Source organism: Sorex araneus, chromosome 3 (assembly GCF_027595985.1).
Source record: "Sorex araneus isolate mSorAra2 chromosome 3, mSorAra2.pri, whole genome shotgun sequence".
NCBI classification, from domain to species: domain Eukaryota; kingdom Metazoa; phylum Chordata; class Mammalia; order Eulipotyphla; family Soricidae; genus Sorex; species Sorex araneus.
The window spans coordinates 158047909-158074162 of NC_073304.1; the positions used below are offsets into that span (position 1 = coordinate 158047909).

General features: G+C 41.9%; 1 protein-coding gene across 5 annotated transcripts in view; it reads left to right on the plus strand.

The window, feature by feature from the left end:
- Positions 1-26254, plus strand: part of ARHGAP32 (Rho GTPase activating protein 32) — a 259745-nt gene that overhangs the window by 155154 nt on the left and 78337 nt on the right. For all 5 annotated transcript variants that reach the window (XM_055133619.1, XM_055133617.1, XM_055133621.1 and 2 more), the window contains 4 exons: positions 7335-7421; positions 21083-21220; positions 24267-24359; positions 25236-25358. In XM_055133619.1, coding sequence (XP_054989594.1) covers positions 7335-7421; positions 21083-21220; positions 24267-24359; positions 25236-25358 — 441 coding nt within the window. The remainder of the gene's footprint in view (positions 1-7334; positions 7422-21082; positions 21221-24266; positions 24360-25235; positions 25359-26254) is intronic.

Sequence of the window (26254 nt, forward strand, 5' to 3'; positions counted from 1 at the left end):
AGCTGCCCATGCCAAAAAATTTAGCTGGCGTCTGGAGTCACGCTCGTGCAGCTGCGGAGAGGCCGCACACACGTGCGGCCCCCGGGATCACATCTTGGTGGCAGCTGTCAAGGAGATTTTTAACCTTTGTTTTCTACTTGGAGTTAAGTCTTGGTGGTTAAGCTTTGGATGAACTTCGATTGGGGGGCATGATGTAAGATAAGGGTCTAATTTCATTCCATTGCTTGTGGCTATCTGGTTTCTCTGTTATTTACGGAAGAGATGTATCAGTTGCCCATTGTGTATTTTTGGCACTTTCGATGAGAGTCGTTGACTGTATACGCACAACTTTAATTCTTGCCTGTGTGATTCATTCCCATTGTTCCATGCATCTGCTTTCATACCAGTATTATGCTATTTTAATTTACTTAGCTTTGTAATGCAGCTTAAAATCAGGATGTGGGTGCATAGATATTTGAACTTGTTGTTCCAGTTTGCTTTAGCTCTTCTGTGACTTTCATGATGGCATATAGACCTTAGGGTTGGTCTTATTACCGTGAAAAAAGTCATCAGAATATTGATAGGGATTTCAGTGAGTCGGCAGATTGCTTTGGGTTGGAAGGGATAGTTTAACAGTGTGAATTTTTTTTTTTTGCGTATTTATGTCTTTGATTTCTTTCCTCAGGTGTTTTTTTTTTTTTTTTTTTTTTTGCTTTTTGGGTCACACCCAGAGTTGCTCAGGGGTTACTCCTGGCTCTGCACTCAGGAATTACTCCTGGCAGTGCTTGGGAGACCATATGGAATGCTGGGGATTGAACCCAGGTTGGCCTCGTACAAGGCAAACGCCCTACTCACTGTGCTATCACTCTGGCCCCTGCTCAGGTTTTTTTTTATAGCAATCAATGTATAGATTATTTACCTCTTGGTTAAATGTTTTTCTATAAATTTTGTTATTTTGATGTAATTTAAATAAAATTGTGTTTTAGCTATGTTATTATTATATAGAATTGCTATCTGTTTATATGTTGATTTTGTGTTCTGTAATGATTGAATTAATATATCAGTTCTAATACTTTGAGGGCTAGTTTAGAAGATTTTCCCTCCCTCCCTCCATCCCTTCGTCCCTCCCTCCCTTCCTTCCTTTTTTCTTTTTTTTAAATTTATGGGCTGTACCTGGAGATACTCAGGGCTTGCTTCCAGCTCTGTACTCAGGGATTACTCCTGCTGTGGCTTGTAGGACCTTATGGGGTGCCAGAGATTGAGCTAGGGTCAACCCCATGCAAGGCATACTCCCTACCCATACTATTTGTGTGCAAAATCCAGCCCCAGGATTTTCTAACTGTAAGAACCTGACTTTTACAGACAGACTTTTTTGCGTCTTTCATATTTGGATGCCATTTATTCTATTTTCTTGCATAATTGCATAAATGAGGTTTTTTGATGACTTATAGTTGAATATTGTATTATATCCACTGACAACACACACTCGTGCCATTTTGTTACTTGATTTGTAGTTCCTTTTAACTCACTTATTGTCTTTCCTTGTTAGTTGATTTGTAGTTCCTTTTAACTCACTTATTGTCTTTCCTTGTTAGTTGATAACCATTTATGGCGTTAAATGTCCTGTTTTTCCAAGTTGTCTCTTTGTTCCTTGAAGGGGAGCTGTGGGCCATACCTGGTGGTGCCGAGGGGCCCCTCCTAGCTCTGTGCTGGAGGGTTGCACCGGCCGTGCCTGGGGGACCCTGTGGTGGCAGTGATAGAGCCCGGGCCTCCTGCAGGTAAAGCATCACTCGGCTCACTGGGCTCTTTCTCCAGCCCTCCACGGACTCTGATGGATGCATCATTCTGTTCTAGTTGGTAACACGTTTCATTGTAGAGACAAGTTTTTCTCTATCATTTCTTGCAGATTTTAGGTGATTGATTCTACAGTTTGCATTATTTTATTTTACTTGTTATAATTTTGTGTGGGGGGGAGCGGGGGGCATGGAGCCTCACACATGCAGGGCAGAAGCTCAACCAGAGAGTCACTTCACCAGCTGAGTGCGCGCCCTTCCACCTAGACATTACGCAGCTCCAGGTATTCCTACTGTCTCTGTGTTTTAGCCTTTATGGTAGAGTTCAGATGAACTTGGGCAGGAGTGTGGCTTAGCAGGGGGCTACGTGCCTCCCAGGTACAAGCTCGAGGCTCTAGTTTCAGTCACCAACACTGCATAGGAGAAAGCAGTGATTTTTCGCAGTTACTCTAATAATCAGAGAATTCTGAAATTGACTATATATTTCGCTCTCCATGTGAGTTTCACACTTTAGTTTTTACAATTTTAATTAATACCTTTTAATTGTAGCTTGAAGGACTCCCTTTAGAGTGTCTGTAATTCAGGCCTAGTGGCGAAATCACTTAGCTTTTATTAGTTTGGGACACTTTTAAACCTCTCATTCATTGGACAGCATAATGCTGGGTACTGTTTTCTTTTCTGGAGTGGGTGGGGTAGGGTTGGGCCATGCCCAGCCGTGCTCAGGACCTCTTCAGGGCCCTGTCTGTGCTCAGAAGCAGCTAGCTCCTAGCAGCGCTTGGGGAACGATATGTGGTGATGGGATCCGAACTGGGGTCAGTGGATGTAAGGCAAGTGCCTTAACCCTTGTGTTACCTCTCTGGCCTGGGTATAGTATTCTTGTTTGGCAGGGTTTTTCCCTCTTACTGTTCTAAATGCGTTATCCCACTCTCTGTGAAGTTTCTGTTAAGAAATCTGATGACTATCTTGTAGCAGGAGTTTCCATCATATAGGAAGTCTTTTAACTTGCCGCTCTCAGACTTTTCTTTGTTTTATTTTTGACAGTTTGATGGTAATGTGTCATAGTAAGATCTCTCTGGGATGAATATGTTTGGTACCAGTCAAGCTGTGGGTGCCTGATTAAATTTGGAGAATTTAGGGACTGGAGTGATAGTACTGTGGGGAGGGTGATTTCCTTGCATGTGGCTGACTTGGGTTAATCCCTGGCATCCCAAGCACCACCAGGAGTAATCCCTGAGTGCAGAGCCAGGAGCAACCCCTGAGTATCACCAAGTGTGACCCAAAAAGCCAAAAAAAAAAGGGGGGGGGCGAATTTCGAGCACAATTTTTTTTAAAACTTTATTTTTTATTTTTTGAGATCATACACTTTGATCTTTGGGGTGGGTGGGGAGGGGACATTCTGTTTGTTAAACTTCCTGTTCATATATTCCTTTCCTAATTTCATTTCATTGTATTGTACTGGTCTTGCGTAAGATAATCATTCTGAATTCTTTGTCAAGCATCTTGTAGATCTCCATTTTTCAAAGGCTTGATTATTGGTTCTTTATTAGTTAACTCTGGTGGTGGTGTGTCTCCCTGGCATGACTCCGGGCATCTGTGCATTGAAAGAACCAGCTCCGTCCCCAGCCCTCGGAGATCAGCGCATGGGGAGAAAGAGCCACCTCTCAGCCCGGCCTATGTGTTCAGTGGGCAGCTGTCCATCTGTGTGGCATCATTAGACTTGCCATTGGGGTTTCCAGGGAATGGAGGTGCTGCCCGCTCTCAGAAGCCAGTCAGGATGGCTGTGGAGCAGTCAGGCTGCTGGAGTCCCTCGCTGGGTCAAGCTAAACACCTGTTAATCCTGATGGTGTGGCCTGTGCACGGGGTCTGGGCAACATGCTGGGTCAGCCGTTGGTGGGGGCCGGACTCCCAGTGACCAGAAGTGCTGGTTAGACGGGAGCAGGCGCCGGGCTCCATGACGGGTCGGGTGAGGCTGTTCTGCACCTGCAGATGGGCTTGCAGACTGGCTCTGAGGTGGCAGGGCTGCTGTTCTTGCTCCGTGTTCAGCGTGACCAGGTCTTCTGCCTTCCCCCTCCCCACCTCCTGTGTCTTGGCTGCTGGCTGTACTCAGGAGTGACTGATGCCCAGTTTCCCGGGCTGGGCAGTGCACCAGAGCTGGTGTCGGCCTGGTTGTGCAGTTGAGCTGGGTCTCTGACTTAGCTCTGGGCTTGGCCTGTTGATGAGGGCGCCTCGCCAAGCCTAGCCAGTAACTGTGGCCCCTGACCCAACGTGACTGCTGTCTTGACTCCACAGTGGGCGGAGCTACTGGCCGGACTCCCTAGTCCAACAAGGGTGTGCCAGGGCCCCGGTGTCACTCTGTGGTCTGTTGCCCGGTTGCTCTGTGTCCCTCCCCCTCACCTGTGCTTGGTGACCGCAGGCAGTCTCTGGGTCCCAGCCAGTGTTCCCGTGTTCTTTGTGAGAGGAGGTGGTGTGGGCCTCTGAGGCTCGTTCCCTGGGCACTGCAGAAGCTCTGTGCTTCTCTGTTTCCTTTCGCCCACTGGACGCAGCACGCCCCTCTGACCCGCCACTCAGACCTCGCCAGGGGGCAGTGCAGTCCCGCTGGCCTCATTTCTTTTCCTTCCTTGTGAGACTTTTCTTCTCACAGGAGAGCTGGGATGTGGCCCGTGCGTCTCGCCAACTTTGAAGACATTCTGTGCTCAGACAGTATTTTGTCAGGGGAGTCTTTGCATTCCCGGAACCAAGAAAACACAGTTTCCCACCATCAGTGTCCCCAGATTCCCCCCACAGTTTCCCGCCTGTGTACGTTTCCCTGGCGGTGGGAAACATACACTAGTGAAGGGGCCGGGGACAGGTGTTGGAACTTTATATAACTGAAGCCCATCACGAAGAGACTTGTAACTGTGTATCTCACTGTGATCAACTAATAACAACAACCACAGTTAATAAGACCAGGAGGTTCCTTTCTGAAGCCTTGGCACGTTTCCTTTCTGCTGGGTTTCTCCAGCGACCCTGAGTGAGACTTACTCCGTCCTGTTGTCGCCTGCCAGTGATTCGGGTCAGAATCTCAAGTCCATGTTCAGCTCCTTCCGTCTCTGGTGTGCGCCTGTCCAACTCTGGACACTAGTTGGCGCCCTAGTCCACATGGCACTTCGGAGTGCCCTGGTTGTCCAGAGCACCTCTCGCCAGAGCTTTTCCTCCGTGGATTCAAGCTATTTCGTGTCTTGACTCTAGATGGTCGTTCCAGGTGACAGCAGTTTTTTTGGTGTTTTTTTTTTTTTAATTTCCAGTGTTTTTGAGTGATGCTGCTGCTTCGTATTCCCAAGAGAGCGCCACCATTAGGTAGACCAGGGCTGCATCAGCCCATCTGCCAGCTGCAACACTGAGCAGACACCTCTGTTTGCTAATTGTCTCTGCTCCTGGTGAAGGGACCAGGGTTCCACACACACACTTAGGAATCAGGGGCTGTCATTTTTCAGGAATGTTACTGACTCAGGCGAGGGTTTGGCATAAGGACCTATAAAGAAAAACCACAACGCTTCCTTCCAGGTTTTTTGGGGCAGATGAGAGCACAGCGGGCCGAGTGCCTGCTTTGCAGGCTGGAGAACAAGGGGCTCTATTCCTGCCACCACATGATTCCCCAAGCACTGGTAGGAGTCAGCCCTGAGCATAGAGTGTGAAGCAGCACTGGAGTAGCTTTTTTGAGAACCACACCTAGCACTGTTGGGTGTGGTCCCCAAAACAACTTAGTCGAGAGAAAAGAAAAAGTGTTCTTATTGTTTTAAAGCTGGTTTGATTTATTCCTTGATCTAGGATGGTTTTATTACTTGAGATATTTTGCTTGCTTCTTACTGTCCCTGTGAAAGAGACCAGGGTTTTGAACTCAAGTTTGATGTTCCTCCTTTGCCCCTCATGAGCTAGTCAGCTACGCAGTTTGTTTCTGAGCTTTCTTGGTTTTTTTTGTTGTTGTTGTTGATTTAAGTTTCTCCTGCCTTGTGCAGGAGTATAATGATCTCTTACCATTATTTTTGTCATCCAGTAGAAACTTGTATAGATGTAAAACTTATTTTCTGAATTCTTCATCATTAACTTCTGTTCTGATGTTGGACTTCATTTCTTTCTCCTTGAGTTCTCTTTTCTTTCTCAAGTAACATGAATTCTTTTAGGGCGGATGTGTTAGTGGGACCTCTCAGTTTTCATTGATCGAAGAAAATGCAGAGGGAAAAAAAAACCCTTTTACTTATGTCTTGTAGTTGAGGTCTGAATAAAAGCTTGGGGAAAATCTGAGAACTTTGAAAATGTCTTAATCGTATACAGATGACAATTTAAGTTGTTTATGTCAGTTTACTTATTAATTTATCCCTTGTGGCATATTTATTCCTTCATTCTGGGTTTTCACCTTGGTGCTATTTCCTTTAAACATGAAGAACTTGTTTTTAACTCCTGGCTTCATTGGTCTGTTGAAGACAAATTCTCCTCATTCTTTAACCATTTGTAAGTCAATTTCTGTTTCTTAAAGAATTTTTGAAATTTCGTGGAAATGGAGTGGATCGCCATTTCTTTCAGTTCTTTAATGATGCTTCTCATTGTCTTCTATCCTTGTTTTTGGTAAAATTTTAGCCATCTTTTATATTCACTCCTCCCTCCTCTCAGTAATTGCCCCCCCTGCCTGCTTTGAAGATTTTTTGTCTTTCATTCCATTGTTCAATATTATGATTATGACTTGCCTAGTGATTTAAACATTTTTTTTCCTTATTTGGAATTCCCTGAATTTCTTGTAACAGTCTTAAAAGGTTTTTCACCAGACATGTCTGTCCATTCCCTCCCCCATTTCCCAGTCGACGCTGTTCCCTGTATGGTCACCTGCTTGGCATTCTCAGAGATCAGAGCTGGACGTTTTTGTTGTCACTGGGTTCCTTCCTCTTTGCTCTCACTCGTGTACATTCTGTTGTCCTGTTTTTAGGTTCACTGATCCTTTCATCTACTGTGTCCAGTTCACTGTTAGTACCTGCTACATTTTAATTTCCAGAATTTTCCTTAGAATGTAGTTGTACTTTTTGCTGAAATTTCCTTGGTGTAACTATCTTTTCAACTAAAATTCTAGATTTCAAGCGGTTTCTGAGTGTTGGTTTCTCATTCAGCTTTTAAGAAATGCAGTGTGAGGCCTTCGTGGGGCGTCTGCTGTGTTGCACTGTTCCCCAGTGGCCACTTTGGGGCCCCCATCTCACATCCGTGCTGGCCAGAGTGAAGAAGTGCAGTCCTGTTTTGGTTATTTAGGATTTATTTTTTTAATAGGATTCAGTCATACAGTTGACTGCTGTTTTGTAGTTATGCTAGATGAGACATAAATTACAAATTACGCTAGACTAGTCATAAATTGCAAAGATAATGCTTAGAAACGTTTATTTTACATCCTGAATGCTCCCATTTTATCTGCCTGAAGCGATGGAGCTCAATTATGTGGCGTGTCTTACATGAATGTGCGGGTGCGGGTATTGTTGAAGGGCCCAGTTTATGCTTCCTCATTAATCATGACTTTCGCTTTCTCCCCTTTCTTCTGTGACAAAGCTGTCACTTTCAGAGGAGCAGAATGAAGTGATGAAAAATGGCTGTGACTCTAAAGAGCTGGTCTACCTCGTGCACATTGCTTGTCAGGTAATTTTGCATCTGTATTCTCTATTTTATGTAAGATGTAATGGGAATGATTTTGAGTGATTTTTACAATGTGTTTCTCACACAGTGTAATAGAATCCCCAGAAAGATGCAAAGTTACTGAAGTGAAACAGAATAACAAATGACCTATTGTTAAGAAAATGAATGATATTCCTTTAAAAAAGAAATAAACGTGTTTATACAATACAATCAAGAATGTATTTGTGTATTACAACTGGGCCTTTTTAGAAACATTTAAAGGCTTTCAACGCTTGTTAACAGTGACTTTAGTAACAAATTTAGTTAGATTTTTTTTGTCCCAAGTCAAATTGTCATTTTTTTCCACATACTCAGTACCGGAGCAATGAATAACTTTCTAGCTTTCTAGCTATTCATTTGCAAACGTAAATGGAAAGTCTTCTGAAGAGCAATATACCTACGTGTACATAAATTATTGGTGATAAGAAAGTAAGAAACTGGTCACCTTTTATTAAAGGAGCAGACTATTGAAAATACCACTTGTAGGAGGAGGGGAGGGGGGAGGGAGTGGGGGAAGGAGGGAGGGAGAGGGGAAGGAGAGGTGGGTAGGGAAGGGAGAGGGAGAGGGCGGGCTGAGATGTGGCCTGCACTTGGAGGCCTGGGTTAAGCCCCAGAACTGCCTGGTCTCCTGGGTAGTGCAGGAGCGACCCCTCGAGCACCGGTCTGGGAGGAGCTCCTGAGCACCTCTGGTGTGATTCATAAACCCCAACATACGTAATCACGCGCAGTGATATTTCTTCCACTGAGTAAGCCCTCTTGTTCCTTTATTTATTCTGTGTTCTCCAAGCCTTCTGCTTGTTTTTGAATCAGTGCCCCACGGTTAAGCAAGTATTGTTTTTTGTTTTTTCTTTTCCTCAGGTTTTTATTTATTTAGTCTTCCATTATTGGGTCAGCATGGTTTACAGCCACCCCCCGCCAGGTGCCAGCCCCCTTTCACCACTGTCCCTAAGAAACTTCTTTCTGTTGGACCCCACAGCCACCCCATATCCCCAGCTTGGAAACCTGAGTTCCGTTAGTAGGGCCTAAGGGTTTGTTTCCTCGGCCGCTGTCTGTTCCCTAAAAGCAGATGCTTGTGATGGGAGCTTCTACCCAAATATTTTACTTCTCTTTGGGGAGGGAGAATTAAGACGTTTATGGTGATTTTTTTTCCTCCCTCCAAATGTGTTTTTCATGTATTTGAAATTTTTAAAAATCGAATAATCTAGAAGGTTCTTATGCTACACTCACATGGGAAATATTGGAGACTTTTAAGAAAGTCCTCCAGAATTATTTGTTTTGGTTTCTAGGGCGTTTGAGTCTAGGACTGGAAATTGAATTTGATTTTGTTTAGAAGTAAAGAGACAAAAAGCAGGCAACTCTGGATCTTTCTTTTTTTTTTTTTTTTTTGCTTTTTGGGTCACACCCGGTCATGCACAGGGGTTACTCCTGGCTCTGCACTCAGGAATTACTGCTGGCGGTCCTCAGGGCACCATATGGGATGCTGGGAATTGAACCCGGGTCAGCCACGTGCAAGGCAAATGCCCTACCCGCTGTGCTATTGCTCCAGATCCATGGGATATCTTTTAAGATGCTGTTTAATTAATTGATTTTTAAGTGAAAATATCATCCTTTTATGAGTTATTACTAAAAATATAAACAATATCTAATTTATATAGAGTACATGGCTGATATGTCACTTATGAATTTATTAGTCCATCTACATTAATCTTTTAATAACTTATTCTTTCCAGTAATTTCCAAATGTTCCAGATTATAAGTATTTGCATTACCATAAAATGTTATGTAAAAAAATATCTCTTTTTTTGAAAAAACGGACCTTCAAAAATCTAAACTTAGTATTTTGGTATTGGATGTTAAACTGTATAATTGTGATTTGATTATACTTCTATGGATTTGTGACCTAGATAGTTAGGCAATTTCCTGGTTGTAAATACCTTGTGAGTCTGTTTAAATAATTTTAGATTACTTGGTAGCTGTTTCTTACATCCAACTAGTAATTTGCTGCATTGTAATCATGCACTTTTCTGCTGGCCTCACTGTAAATAATCATTGATGCATTCCCATGACTTACCTTTTGTATTCTTGTCATATATTTAAACATATGCCATATTAAACCAGAATCCTATTTTTTAATAACATAAGGACTCATCATTAAACTCTCTTAATTTTGCAAATGAGGAAACTGAGATCCAGATTTCTCACTGACTTTCCTGAGCAAAAGGAAATCTTAGCAGGCAGGAGCCCTATGGACCTAGTTTCCCTAGTACCAGCTTTGCTGTCTTTCCTTGGAATTCACCATCTAGAAGGGAGTGGGGGGATGGAGTAGTCTTTAGACTGGATCACACGTATTGATGTAAGCAATCCATTCCAGAAACTGCTTGTTTACAGGTATCGTACCTGATGACTTTTCATCTGCAGTATTGTGTGCTTGAAGTTTATTTTACTTATTGAGAATTATTGGTCCTTTGTTTTAACCACCCTCCCCTGTTTATTGTCATAGTAAGTGACAAAGTAAACAATTGTCATGTTTTTCCTTTCTGTAGAATTAAGTGATAATGATTTCCATACATCTTAATTTTGACTCGGAAACTAAGGTCGTTGCCTCTCCATTTAAAGTTTTTATTTCGGGGCTGGAGCAATAGTACAGTTGGTAGGGCATTTGCATTGCACACAGTCTACCCGGGTTCAACCCCCAGTATCCCATATGGTCCCCTGAGTACCGCCAGGAGTAATTCCTTAGTGCAGAGCCAGGAGTAACATTACTGTGCATTACCGGGTGTGACCCAAAAAGCAAAATATAAAGAAATACAGATTTAAAAAATTAAGAAAATAAGTCTTTATTTCATTTTAAATTGTGAACCCAGAAATGTAAACTGTCTCTTCCAAAACCACTGGGCATTTTTTTATCACCTGATATCCATATGTTAGGACATGCAGATGTTGTGTCATTTAATTCTCACAACAGCTCTGTGAGGCAAATCATCTGATTTCTATTTTTATAGATGATGAATCTAAGGCTCATGAATGTCAGTAACTTCCCCAAGCTCATAGCATTAAATTAATTAAAAAATGAAAAGCTTGGGTTTTAATTTTGTGGTTTGTGGGGTCTTTTTTTTTCTGTTCTTCAAGGAAAAAAATTCAAATATGATGTGTACTTGGTTTAGTAGTTTGAAATTCAGGCATGTCCCAAATATTAATAAAGAATCACAGAAATGTACTGGAGTTGACAATCTTGTTTCTCTGCATGGCTTCAGTAGCAGACTCTATATGGTATAAAATTCATAAATGTATCTGTGCATGCATATGTATGATAAAACAGCTGTTAGTAGAAACCTCTTGTTCAGAGCCACTGAGATGAGCATCCAGGTCAACTGGGCACCATTCCAGGCCAATTAATTGATAGCAAAAGTATGTTAACCGCTGGTAATGCACAGACCCAAAGGAATTGGAACAGATACCTGACGTACGAATCTCATGTAGGTATCTTGGTGTGGCTCTACTGACTATTAATTAGCCTTGGATCAAGTGACTATTTTGGCTGCCTTGAAGAACAGACCTTTAGTGTCTCACTTGAAGTCTCAACTCCCTCCTTTTCATATCAATCATTATTTAGAATAGTTAATGTTACCAATATACAGGCATGCTATGTCTCAGATATTTCCTCCCTTATCTTTTTATTCTGTTCTCCAAGCAGACAGAGAAAGAATTGTCAGAGTAATCAGATGAGCTGTTGTGCGTGAAGAAAATTGTTTGTATCATGACAGTGATCTAAACAGAACTTTTTCCTCTCCTGAAAATCATATTGACATTTTCCCTGTCCTGAAAATCATGCTGATATTTTCTATCTTCTGAAAAATCACACTGACATTTTCTTCTGCATAGTCTCAGTTTTTCAGGAGACAATGATTTTAATATAACATCAATAAGAATTGGTGAAACTTCTAGAAAATTCAAAAATCTGTTGAAACAGGGGAACTAAAAACTATCCTGTTGCTCTCCTAAATGTTGAAGATTCAATAATTTAAAACCAGATTTCAATAGACCCCAATGCTAATTGTTCTCAGCCCCAGTACATAGAATAAAGCACTTATAAGTGTATTGTCAGTGGTAGTCTAAGAATAACTGTATTTTAATAATAAAATGCCCAAAATTTTAATCGTCTCATAGTAAGGTTAAAAGTAAGTGAAATCGATGGTTCTTATTGGATTGAATTGTATTTTAATCAGAACTCACACATACCTGTATCATACATGTTTATTTTTCCTGAAGATCAGGTTTAGCATAAATATGTATAGTAATCTCAAGGCTCCTTCATGTCTTGGGAGTTGGGGTAAACAGTTGATTTTAAGGAAATGCTTTCTCACCTCCAAGTATTTCCTGTCCTCGGAGTTCGACTGTGCTTGAAATGCCACCATCAGAAATGTCTCCCATGACTTTCTCTTTCCCTTTGCCCTCGTTCCCTCTTGAACACTGTCACTAAGGAGGTGGTCAGGTATGAACATTTGTCGAGCCTCTGTGTAGGAACAAAGTGTATGGGGGCTGCAAACTCTGAGTGCTGCTCGTATGACACCTCACAGCTCTGACTTCTGTTGTCATCAAACAGATGAGGCGACTGCCACTCGGGGAAGATAGGTGACCTGTGTCTGGTCCTCTGGCTCAGAGAGGGTCAGGCTGGGCCCTCTCTCCTTGTGATAGCCCCCAGCATCCATTCCTTGTCAGAAAATGCTCCTGTCATAATGGGATTCGACTTGCGAGGACGTGGGTGGAGCGTGCGCCCAGAGAGAACAGCAGATCTCTAGGCCGTGCCCCTTTCTCTCCGTGCCTTGCACCAGGCCGGCCCCAGGGACTGCTGGTCGTGTGGCGTGCCGATAGCATTGTTAGCACCCAGAATCCATTAATCTGGAAGCCCTGGTGTGTATGAGTGACCTTGACAGACTGTTCAGACCCTGTCACGACAGGTCTCTCACACTCGTAGGCCCCAGTCACGCTTGCTCTCAGTCACCGCCTGAAAGCTCAGGTGTTCTTTGCAGCAGCGAGTCCGGGAGCGCTGGCGGGCCCATATGGCTGGTCGTGGTGCTCATGGTGCTTCGGCTGGTGCCTTCTCAGTGTTCACCGAGCTTATGTACCGACTGCTCCAAAGGGCTCCTCCTGCCACCCTGTCTGAAATAGGTTCTAATTTATTACTTCATACTACAAAATGATCATTTTATATTATTAAATTTTTTTAATTGAACCACCATGAGATACAGTTACAGAGTTGTTCATGATTGAGTTTCAATCTAACAGTGTTCCTGCACTCATCCCTTTACCAGTGCCTGTTCCCCACCACCAGTGTCCCCAGTCTTCCTCCCTCCACCCCCTCCCACCTCCCACCTGCCTCTATGGTAGATGCCTCTCTCTCTCTCTCTCTCTCTCTCTCTCTCTCTCTCTCTCTCTCTCTCTCTCTCTCTCTCTCTCTCTCTCCCCCCTCTCTCCCCCCCCCCTCTCTCCCCTTCTCCCTGTCCCTCTTCCTCCCTCTCTCATTTTTCCTTGTAGGCATGGTGGTTTGCAATACTGTTCTGAAAGGCTATCATGCACATCTCTTTACCTCCTTTTGGCCAAAGTGATCAAAGTATTTTCTCCACTGGAAAGAAATTTGAAGAAATCAGAGGATTTTTGTTGTTGTTGTTGTTTGGGGGGGGGGGGAGGTGATACCTATCATACTCAGGGCTTACTCCTGACTCTGTGCTCAGGGATCACTCCTGATCACTCCTGAGGCTCTGAGGACCATATGTGGTGCCAGAGATCAAACCCAGGTTGGCCACATACTGTACTATTGCTCCCATCCAGTTGTCACTAGATTTATAATAAGTCTGTCTGCCATTATAGTATCAACAGAACAATTTTACTGTCCTAAAACCTCTATTTCACCTGTTTATACCCCACCTGCCCCACACTCCTAACAAGTATTAATTTTTTTTTAATGTCTCAAAAATTTTACCTTTTCTGGTAAAGTGTCAAGTTGAAAGTAGATTATATGTAGCTTTATGAGGATGAGTTCATGTATGCATTTAAGTTTCTTCCATGTCTTTACAGGGCTCAATACTTATTTTTATTGTGAATAATGCTCTGTTCTCTGGATGTGTCTGTGTCTCATTTACCCATCTGCTGAAGGATATTGTGATTGCTTCTGCATTTTGGCAGTTATAAAGATTCTCTAAAACATCTGTTTGCAGATTCTTTTCCTCTGTAAGCCAGTTCGCACAGAGCTTATCATTGTGAACTTTTGTCTAGTAAATTGTGTTTCTCCCTGTTAATCCCTTGGTCACACCATTGTGGGGACAGAAGTCTGGCCTATTTCTCTGCTGGAAATAGAAAATTTGTTGCTTTTTTTTTTCTCAGTTTGTTTAGCCTTCTCCTTTAAGGAGAGAGTGGGAAGGCCTATACTTCTTACAAACCCAGGGGGAAACTTGGAAGTCCAGTAATTATTTTTTAAATGGACAGCAAAGATCATTTCAAAAATATGACCTAGTCAACATATTTTCCTATGGCCTGCGTTTCTGTTTGCACTTCTCACCATCATGTGGCACTTGATAAGACAAGGCTAAGTGAACTAAATGTTGAACCAGCAGAGCAAATAGCAGGAGGCAAAATACATTTTGAATACCTGTAATTACTTTCCTGTATTAATCATTGCCTGGTTTTAACTGAAAACTAATATTCCAGTATAATAATTTAATAAAGCACTTTGAAGTGCAGTCATGGATTGTTTTCCCGCAGTGTGGAGGCTCGAACCCAGGGCCTCACTCATATGAGGCAAATACTCTACCTCTGAGACCACAAATTAACTCTTGATTATAATGATCAAAAAGGCTTCCAACTCTCAAGGGGCAAATAGTTTCATCAAAGAGTTTGATTAGATCTGTACTCCAATAAGTTTTGCTAATTTTGAAGGGCTCCAACAGTTTTACCTATGTAAGTCACAACAGTAAAATTGGCAAAAATAGAATAGGTAACTCATCAAAAGTGAAAATGATCTGTGTGAAGTAATGTTTAGCTTTATTAAATACACTGAAAAAGCAAAGTGAAAGAAGATACATTTTCTCCCTACTGGAATATTTTTGATTTATTTTTAGCATTGGGGAACATGCAGTGAAATAGGCCTCGTAATTAAAAAAAAATGGTGTAGCTTTTCCATTTGGAAGGAAATGGGTGTGTGGGAAGGTTGTATTTTATCTTTTTAGTTTGAAACAAATGTAGACTTACAGGAAATTTTCAGAAGTAGTATAGAGAGTTACCACATGCCCTCACTTAGCTCATGGTGCATTTAAAATTTTTTTCAAAATTTTATTTTATTAAAGCACTATGAATTACAGTTATTCATAGTTGGGTTTTGTACATACAACATTCCATCACCAATCCCACCACCAGTGTCAGCTTCCCTCCACCAGTGTGCCCAGGCTCCCTATCCACCCCCACCCCTGCACTCTTGAGAGGCACCTTGGAAATTTGGTTATTAGAGTTTGGGTCTCGTGATTTCATTGTGGTTGACTCTGTGACTTGGATATTTAGCTCTGTCATTCCTTACAGCACCGATGGCCCTGGACCCCCGTGGCCCTGTTGTTTCTCACCTGTCTCTTCTCCCCTCCCCCTTCACTCTGTTTCTTTCCTTCTTCTCCCTATATCTGGGGCCATTTTAAAGGAATTTGTTCTAAAGCATAAGGCAGTGACACACACATTAAATATAAGTGTGTTTCTACATGTTACCATCAATATTTGTACTCTGACCTTAGAGCTCCCTGGGTATATCAAGGTATGAGTTTGAATCCCCTTCCTAAAACTGACCTCAGTTTGGGAGGAAGTCACCAATGGCAGTACAGATCATGGATTTCAGCCAAACTGTTACTTGCCTGTTGTGATCCGTGTATTTGCAGCTGCATGAGTATTAAAACATGGACAAGGGGAGTGTGTGTGTGTGCGTGCGTATGCATGCATGCATGCATGCACACACACGCATGCACACCAGAGAGAAGAATAAGAAAAATATTTGTGTCTGCCAATATTTACTGAATGGCTGCCAGACTGTATGATAAATTGCTCACCTGGATTGTTTTCATTTCATTGCCCAACAATTCCAGGTATGGCTAACCTTCTCTTTTGTAAGTAGTGACCTGAGATTTAGAAGAGTTAGACAGCAATCTCTCTCTCTCTCTCTGTTGTGTGTTTGTGTGTTTTATGAGGAAAATGGTATTCTAGGATGGTATCTTATGTCTCGTTCAGTTTGGGTTGCAGTGGGAAGCACTCGTAGGCCAGAGGAGTCAAAAACAACAGAACTTCATTTCGTATAGTTCTGAATGCTGGATTTCGGGGATCGGAGAGGCAACAGCATGAAGTTCTGTGAGAACCTTCTTTCAAATGGCAGGGTGTCCAGTTCTCTTTGTGCGCTCATGTGGCAATCTAGAGCACAGAGCTGAAGCAAGGTCTTTCAGAGCTCTTACAGGGCACTGATCCCATTTCTGAGGGCCCCACCCTCCTGGCCTTGCCCTGTGTTAAGTCTTCCGACAACCTCCTTCACATGGGAGGGCAGGGTTTCAACTAGGGAATTTGTGGGGAGTCACATTTAGTTCATGCCATCTTCCAGTCATGTCAGAACATCTCCCCGCTTGAGAGGAACGCTTGCTGAAAAGGGATTAGAAACTGAGCCAGTTTCTCTTCTAGAAAATGTCAGGCGCCAACAATAGCAGAACAGCATTGCCTTCAGATTGACTACTTAGCTTAGTCATTTGGTTCAAAAGGACCAATTAATGTGAATTTACCAAACTGTTAGGTCCTTTATCTCTTATAACTAGCTAATACAGTGGAATGATTAGACATGCGTTTGGAGTTGGTCTTGATGACTCCTCTGTCTGCCTTCAGTGTCTGCCAGCTCTATTGTTAGTCTTTTTTCCCTGCTCTGTTGTTTCATATAAAAAATACTAGTGTGAGGCTGGAGCCATAGTACAGCAGGTAGGACATTTGCCTTGCATGCAGCCCACTCAGGTTCTATCCCCGGCATCCCATATGGTCCCCTGAGCACCACCAGGAGTAATTCCTGAGTGAAGAGCCAGGAGTAACCCTTGAATATTGCCGGGTGAGACCAGCCCCACCTCAAAAAATAAAGTCCCCCCCACAAAGCTACTGCACAGAAAAACACAACAAACACAAAATGGTCCAGAGAATATGGATTTTTTAATATTGATACTGAATTTTAAGATTTTTTGCTCTCCAAAATTGAAGTGGAAAAATTAAGCCAATATGGATCTTAAAATTAATCCCTAATGCACTAAATGAATTGACAAGCTGTTCTGACTGTTCATTTGATGAACTCTTTGTGATCATTCCATGTTTTGGCTTAAAATACCTAAGGAGGCCTGGAATGATAGTCCAGTGAGTGGGGCACTTGCCTTGTACCTGGCAGTCTGATCCCCAGAATCCCATATGCTTCTCCTAGTTCAGGCAAGGAGTGAGCACAGAGTGAGGAGTAAGCCTTGAGCACAACTTGTGTCACTCAAAACAAAATTTTAAAAAACAAAAGCAAAGGGCCTGAGATTGTGTTTGGAAATTTTGTTTCTTAATCTTGGTATGTTCTTCTCGGACAGCTTCTGAATGGATCACACCGTGTCACTTAATCACACTGTGTATTAAGCTGTTTCTGTTGCATGACACGCTGCTTAGTAGTTTATTTCAACTTATTTCTTTTAGTTCTTTGGGGTTCTTAAACAGCCAGGAGTGGTCAATAAGTTTATCTCTGGGATCTGTGCAGGAATTGCTCATCAGGAAAACCACTGATGAGGTGATGCCATTGTAAAAGACCTTGCTGGGCTGGAGCTAAGCTTGCACACAGATTTTTTAAAAGACTCTAGTAACTGGGATGATGGTTCCAGTGATAGAGCACATGCTTGCCATGTGACAGGCCCCGAGTTCTGTACCTGGCATCACGTTGGGGGGGGGGGCGCCCCAAATCTCAGCTCTAATAGGTGTGACCCCTTGTAAAACAAAACAAAAGCCCGATTATAGGCCAAGTGACAGTCAGAAGATAGGATGAATTATTTTACTTATCATAGGTGATGGCTGTGAAGACCTTCTTGTTCAGAATAAAATTTAAATTATTTTATTGAACACTCATTTTAATCCCTGTTCTCTAATATGCCTACATGAGATTTTAGAGCAAATTGCACAGTCTGTGATTAGATCCATAGACAAGGAAGTAAAATCGTATGTTACTTCTTTCTGTAAACATACTCTAAGCACATCATATCTTCAGACTTGGAACAGTTGATTTCAAATTGTCAATAATAAAAGATCATTCTTTTCCCCCTAACATACTGGCAAACAGAAACAACAGTCTGTAACTGCAGAGTTGTCATTGTAATGGTGAAAATGAACAGGTTTCTGGTTGGACTGAGCCATCCACACAAGATTAATGATAGCATTTTGGAGATCAGTTTGGCAAATTTGCAGTCAGATTGATGATATATGTATGTCATGACTCGGCAGTTCCCCATCCAGAGAAGACCCTCGTCATGAGCAAAGCAAAGTACCAACACGTTCGTTGCAGCAGAGACCACAAGCCCAGGCGTGAAAGACTTAGCCCTCTCCAAGAGGGGAGTGGAAGCAAGACAGGCTTATTCCTATGATAGAATAACCTTCAGCCATTGTCTCATAGTAAGGAGTCTAGACCAGCCTCTCACCGTGGGGCTGAGAGACGGCTTAAAGGGCCCAGGTGCATGCTTTACACACAGGAACCCCAGGTTCCATCTGCAGCAACAAATAATCCACGAGCACCACTGAAAATGACTATTGAGCTCCATGCTAGCCCCCATGCTCCACTGGGATGTTATTCCCCCCACCCCCAAACAGCAGCAAGAATCTATATCAATAGAATGTTGAGTGAGAACGCCACATATCAAGTGTGTGAGGTGGGTGATGGACACTTTATATACAGGTTCAAAACAATAATTCCTTATGGACACATGCATTTATATTCAAGATGTTCTTTGTGAACACATACATATGCAGTACAGATATAAAACATGCATTTGTACCTGGTAACAGTTTTCACCTTTTAAGAGGAACATTCACTGTTGGTGGGAATGCCAACTGGTCCAGTCTTTCTGGAAAACAATATGGACAGTCCTTCAAAAACTAGAAAAAGAGCTTCCATATGACCCTGCAATACCACCTATGGGACTATATCTCGAGGATGCAAAAGAGCACAGTAGAAATGACATCTGTACCTATATATTCATTGCAGCACTGTTTACAATAGCCAAAATATGGAAACAACCCAAGTGCCCTAAAACAGATGACTGGTTAAAGAAACTTTGGTACATCTACACAATGGAATACTATTCAGCTGTTAGGAGAGATAAAGTCATGGAATTAGCTTACAAATGGATAAATATCGAGAGTATCATGCTAAGTGAAATGAGTCAGAAAGAGAGGGACAGACATAGAGGACTGCACTCATTTGTGGAGTGTAGGGTAGGGTAGCATCACATGAGGCTGACACACAAGGACAGTAGATACAAGGGCCAGGGGGATTGCCCCATAGCTGGAAGACTGCTTCATGAGCAGAGGGGAGAAGGCAGATGGAATAGAGAAGGGATCACTAAGAAAATGATGGTTGGAGGAACCAGTTGGGATGGGAGATGCATGCCGAAAGTAGATAATGGACCAGACATGATGACTTCTCAGTGTCTGTGTTGCAAGCTATAATGCCCCAAAGCCCAGAGAGTATGAGGAATATTGTCTGCCTTAGAGGCAGGGGGAAGGTGGGAAAATGGGGTTATACCCAGGATATTGGTGGTGGGGAAGGTGTACTGGTGGAGGAATGGGTGTTTGATCATTGTGAGATTGTAACCCAAACATGAAAACTTATAACTATCTCACGGTGATTCAATAAAATTTTAAAAATTGAAAAAAAACAAACTTGCTAACATGAAAAAAAAAGAGGAACATTAGAGAATGTCCTAGTACGTTGTCACTGGTGATAACTAGTTGAAGTAACTATGTGTCTCTTAAAGCATTTTAAAGGCATGGCATAAAAATAATTGTAACTGTGATTTTTTGTTTTTTTCTGTTATTATTATCATCATCTTTATCATTATTTCCTATTTTGACCCGCCCAAAGGCACAGATACTAACCCCCTTTTGTAGATCAGAGACACTTGAGAAAGAAGGACTTTCCCTTCATATATAAAACAACATTTGCAAAATAACAGGGAAGCAGCAGCTCATAAATTGAAGATATGCATGCAGTTCTGCCTAACAGAGTGAAGGAAGGGCAGGAGGAGCAGGGGATGCAGTAGGGGTGCAGATTGAAACAGGGCTCAGATGATGCAAGCCGTGCAATATGCAGATATACTTGGACCGAATCCAGCGTCTGCAAATCCAGGCTGATCAGCAAAACTAATGGAATCTGTTTCAGATTTAGAGAGTTAGCATTTCTGTAAATAGGGACCAAGATACCATTTTCTAAAAGAGATTCTTTCTTTCCCAAGTCTACTCCATCTAAGTCTCTTACTCATTCTGACATTCCTTGAGTGGAAGGGGTTGGTATCACTCTCCACCTCGGCAGTGGGAAATTGCAATCCCAAATGAGCTCGGACGAGTTTATCCTGCTGGTGTTCAACACACCTATATTTAGGCTTCACTGATCCCTGCTGCCTCAGCCTGAGGCAGATGAAGAGGACACACACACACACACACACACACACACACACACACACACACACACACACACACACACACACACACACACACACACACACACACACAGAGCTGGTTGCTCTGGAGGCTTTTTAAACTCCCAGTCCGTCCAGTTTCTTATGGACTGAAACCCATTTTATAAAACTAAATTGAGCTGCAAATCTAAGTAGTGCTCAGTCAGGATCTGTCCGTCATTGCCAAACCCTCGTGGGTGTGAAGGCTTTGTGGCACTGTTAACCTCATCATCTTTGTATTTTGTGTTGGGCGTGGCTGGGGCAGAGATGAAAGGGAAAGAGCATCATAGCACTATTTCAGGTGAGAACTGATGTCTGTCATTACTAAATTGTGGGTTGTTGGAAGTGAAGTGACAGATTTAAGAGAAAATGAGAAGGCAGTATTTAATAACTGTGGTCCATTAGTAGATTGCTTTTAGTGACCTTGTACTGCTCGACAAAGAAAGAAACTGAAAAAGTGGGCAGGGATAATGGGTCCTAGTGGGTTGTCACTTTCACCATATTTCCAGTCTCAGTACTTAAACTGTTCAATAATGGATTTTAATTTTTGGTGATCTTCTTCCTCCCAGAGTGATCACAGGGTTCATGCTGTGGGCTTATGGTCACATACTGTCTCACTTAGAGTCTCACAGTTCCCCCAAAGAGCCAGTGGACTTGGGCAAGCAAAGGGAAGGTCGGTGGAGAAATCTCTCATGTTTCTCCTTATTGAATTTTTAATGGGAGATAACTTGCTGGAGTGTTTCGGAGTTAACTATCCACTATCCGGTAATTGAAGCATTTCATGAGAAAAGATGAAGGCTGTGGTTCAGGTAGCTTTAGAACTTGATTCAAAAGCATTTCTTATTAGAGACAAAATTATATGAGTCTTTTTCTTACCTGTAGGGCAAAAGTTGGATTGTTAAAAGAAGTTATGAAGATTTCCGGGTACTTGATAAACATCTCCATCTATGTATTTATGACCGAAGGTTCTCCCAGCTTTCTGAGCTCCCCCGCTCTGACGCCCTGAGGGACAGTCCAGAGGTAAGCACTCAGTTCTCTGCAGAACCACTCATGAGGAAGCAACATGCAATTTTGCATGTACAAATAGTAGTCACGATGATTCCTGAGATTAGTTAACTACTCTGTCATAAAAATACTAGTAATGTATGTAGGGTGTTCATAAAGTAGCTTCTGTATATAAGTTTACAAGGAACGCCCCCCTCCGTTATAATATGAGTAAGATATGTGAGCAGACCGCTTTTCACAGAGAATATAAAAGAGGAAAAAATGTCGGCCTTGGGACTGCAAGGTAATACAAGTGTTAAGGTACTTGCTTTGCATATAGCGGACCCTGGTGAATCCCTGGCATTACATATGGTCCCCGAGCACTGTGAGGAGTGATCCATGAGCACAGGGCCAAGAGTTAGCCCCGAGTCCTGCAGGTGTGGCCTAAAACACCCTTCCAGCCCCACACACATATATATATAATGGATTATATATGTATATATAATTTAATATTATATAACACTATGTGATGTAATTTTATAATTGTTATTTTATATAAATTATTGCATATAAAATTATGTATACCTTGATGTTATTTTTTATAACTTTATAATATATATTTTATATATAAAAATTTAGACTTCACTCATTCAATCAAATGAATATCAAAGCAATCCTGTTTGTTAATTATGGCAGGCTATGTACTTATACTAAAACTTTATAGTAAAAATATAAAAGAATTCTTTTAATGGGAAAAGATTCTTTGTAACATCAGAAAGTGAAAAGAACCCCCAGGGAATCAAAACTTGGGTGAAATACTGAAAAGCAAATGGGCTAGAATGATGGGGCAGTCATGAAAACATATGGCATAAAAGCAGAGAAGAAAGGGTCAGAGAGCTAGAGTAGCCGGTGAGGTCAAACCCTTGCCTTTCATTCCCCCAACCTGGGTTCTGTCCCCAGCACCATGTATGGTCCCCAGAGCACCACCAGGAGTGATTCCTGATGACAGAGCCAGGAGTAAGCCCTGAGCACCAAAGCCAAAACTAACTAAGCAAGAGCACATCATAGGACATTGAGGCTAAAAGTCTTACATGCAGAATCCAAGGAAACAAAATAACTCACAGGAGCCAGCAGGGCCGTCCAAAGTCCCAAAGTCCTGTTACTGTCTTCAGAGAAAAGTGCTCCTAGCCAGAGAGTGAGAGCAGACTCTGCAGAGGAAACAGTCTGAGCTCTCAGGAGTGGCCGTTGAGGTCACTTCTGGTAATAACAGCTGTGGATCCAGAGAAAATTGACAAAGACAGAGAGAAAATTAGTAAGAGAGAGGAGTAGGCCTAGAGCATCATAAGGATACAGTCCCCAGGAGAATCGAAGGGTGACAGGCTCTAAGGAACTGTCCTAAGGGACATGGCACCTTGGTGCTGGGTATAACAAGACAATTTGCTTTTTGAAGAGGTGTGAAAAACGATATGTATAATGTATTATATATATAATTTTATATATACAGCACACTATTCACACTGTATTCTAAAACAAAGATGCTGATGTAATCCTGTTTTACCACAGTTAATATATATGTTCATGTAAGTAAATATATGAACATGTATTTATAAATATATATTTATATTATGTTTATTTCATTTATTTATTTTTGCTTTTTGGGGGTCACACCCAGCGATGCTCAGGGGTTTATTCCTGGCTTTGTACTCAGGAGTCACTCCTGGCAGTGCTGAGGGGACCAATGGGATCCTGGGGATTGAACCCAGGTTGGCCGCATGCAAGGCAAATGCCCAGCCCACTGTACTATGACTCCGGCCCCTATTTATATTATGTTTATTTTTATTTATATTGTTTCCATTTCTGTTATGAATTTATTTATATTGTAAATATATTTATTGTAAATATATGTGTATATTTTTACTGTATACATACATATATGCATATATCTTATCAAGGACTAAAGCACAGAAAAGTTGCACAGTGACATTTGGGAATCAAAGAGAAGACTGGAAGTTGCCACATCATCCCTTTCGGGGAGTAAAAGGAGGGGACGGGAGAGTAGCTGAGAATAACTTGCACCGAGCATGGAGTCTTCCCAGAAGTTAAAGGCATATTTTCAGACTAAATGGGCACACGAAGTGCTAACTGTACTGATAAAAAGACACACATCTAAAGCAGCTTAGTGACATTTCAAAATTACAGAACTAAGAAAATCCTAAAGCTTACAAGGGAACAAAAGAAATATAAATTCTTGTCCTCCAAAGAACAAGAATTGTAGTGACATTCTATATCTCACCAGCTACAGTGGTGCCTGGAATCCTGTCAGATACCCTCCACGTGCTGAGGGGAAGCCCTGGTGAATCAGTAACTGCAAGTTTCACAGCAGTTCAGGAGGGAAGTGAAGCAGGGATGTTCTCAGGCACCCAAGAACAGACTCTCCTGTCATGTCTCAATCCTGTGGGATGGAAAACCCAGAGATCTCTCCATTTCCGTTCCCCGTCTCTGCCCAGCTCTTCCATTTTTCTCTCTGGAATCGCCTTAGATCAGGGCCAACGGCCCCCCGACTTCTGGGCTCTTTGAGACAGACTGAACTGAAGCCTTTGCCTCAGTTTCCAGTCCAGTATGAACTTGGCAGGCAGGCCAGTATTTGATCACCACATTCCTGGGCCAGGTGACCGGCCCACGGTGGAAGATCAATGACCAAGAGCCTGAGAGGCTGGGAGAAAGCACTTTAGAGTAGCTGGGAGAAGCGGGCCGAAAATTCAGGTTTATCTTTGCCAGAGTGATCTTTTTATAGTTTCAGCCTGCAAACAGGAAGAAAAGGTGGGGGAGGAGCTATAAAATAGTGTGATCTCTGATGTGAAGGGTTAAATGAGAAAGTTCTCCGTCAGTCAGAGATCTCTGCGTCACTGCCCCACTGCTGCGGTCCTCAGGGGACTTTGAGCTAAGTCTCGAAAGAATCCTCTGTCAGATCTGCAGATAGTGCCCCTGCCCCCTGCCTCGAAACAACCAGTTTGTACCATTTGCCCTGACAGACAATGTCATCTGCCCTCTGAGTTACCACTGAATCTTCTTTTTCTCTTAGTCAGTCACTCAGATGCTTATGGCTTACCTGTCTCGCCTTTCATCTATTGCTGGCAACAAGATCAATTGTGGACCTGCTCTTACTTGGATGGAGGTATTAATCTAATTCAACTCTTATTTAAGTTTTTTTTTAATCATTTACTTAAGACGTTTGATACTTCATTTTGAAAACTCGATTCCTGATGAGTTTCAGGAAGTGAATGAAATTTATTCTCATCTTCCGGAAGGATAGACATGTTAAATGTCAGTATTTTTTAAATCTCAAATCTGGCTTTGTAAGAAATATCTTTACATCTCAGGAAATTAATTTTAATACATTTTCTGAATCATAATATAATTTGTTTTTTGGGTGTTTAGTGTGTTAAAATGTGTGCATCTGGGAAGGTATATACATTTTTCAGTTGACTTAATTGAATTTCAGTTGACTTAAGAATGAGAGACTTTACGTTTTAAAGGGTCTTATTTAAGAGTTAAGCCTCATCTGATGAATATGTTTAGTCCCTTCAATTGCATGTATAAAGTTTTATTCTCTTCCCAGTGGAAAATGGGAGGGCAGGATGGTAGGTTAAAAGAACGAATAATTTAGAGGCAAGACTTATATTGAAATTTGCCTTGAGATGTTGACTCTTCCATTATTGGCCATATTATCTGGGACCGATTATTTAATCTCTCATAAATTACATAATCTCTTTTAGCACTAGTATCTTCACCTGTGAACAATGGTAGTGGATTATCTTTTAGAGTCGTGAGGAATAAATTGTGCATATTGTACATATGGCAGAACGAATGGCATTTATTAAGTATTCGGTCAATGGTAGTTTGGTTAGTAATTTTTTTTTTAGAGATTTAAAAAAAACCCTTTAAAGATTCTATTTGGATTATGGTCTCTAACTCAACTTGAATTATCCTTTATATTCAAAGAAAATTTTGCAATGCCTCTATCTTCAGAGACACATTTTCCTTGTTGCAGATTGATAATAAGGGCAACCACCTTCTGGTTCATGAGGAATCGTCCATTAACACGCCTGCCGTTGGTGCTGCTCATGTCATCAAGAGGTACACTGCCCGGGCCCCGGACGAGCTGAACTTAGAGGTAAGAGGCTCCACACCACTCTCTTAGTTTCCTGCTTCCTTTCTGGGGCTGAAAAGATTGTGCGGTTGGGAGGATGTTTGCCTTGCACGCTGCTGACCCAGGTTCAGTCCCCAGCATCCCATATGGTCCCCTGAGCACCACCAGGAGTAATTCCTGACTGCAGAGCCAGGAGTAACTCCTAAGCATCACTCGGTATGCCCCTAGACAAACAAAAAAATTAAACAAAAAAAATTAAAAGCACCAGGCTTTCCTGTGTCCTGTTATCTTTCAGTCTGAAATGCTATTTTTGTTTAATTGATTGTACTCATCTTTGAAAATAGAGCTGAAATGGTCCCCGTTTATTCTAGGAGGTCATCCATGGTCTCTTTCCCCTCTGCTTTTTGCAATATGTTAATTCCCCTTCAAACCTGGTTTGAATGTCATTCTGAACTGTTTCTCAGACTTAGCACTTTTTACAGTCAATCTTCAATCAAACAAATTCTCCTGTTTGTCTCTCAGAGTTTCTTGAAGTGCAGGTCTAAGGTTTCTCTCTGTGTGTTTTAATACCTAAAAATGATGCTCAGTAGTATGTCTTTTCACTGCTCAAAAATTACAAAAAATTACAGAGCAGATAAAAAGTGAAATAAAAGTTTATTGTATCAGATGCAAAAAAAAAGAGGAATTAAGTATATTAATGTTGGTTGGGAAGATAAATGCTGAATCATTGAGCTTAAGGCAGAAACAGTATAGAATTTGTACTTCATTGAATCCAAACTTTTCCCAAACTAAATTTTATATTTTTGGACACAAAGCAATATTGGTCTTGAATGATGCCCTACCTTGTTAGCAAATATGACTCTGTGAAAATGACTTTTTCCCTAGCTTGAAAATGAGTTGTAAATGTACACAGAAAAATC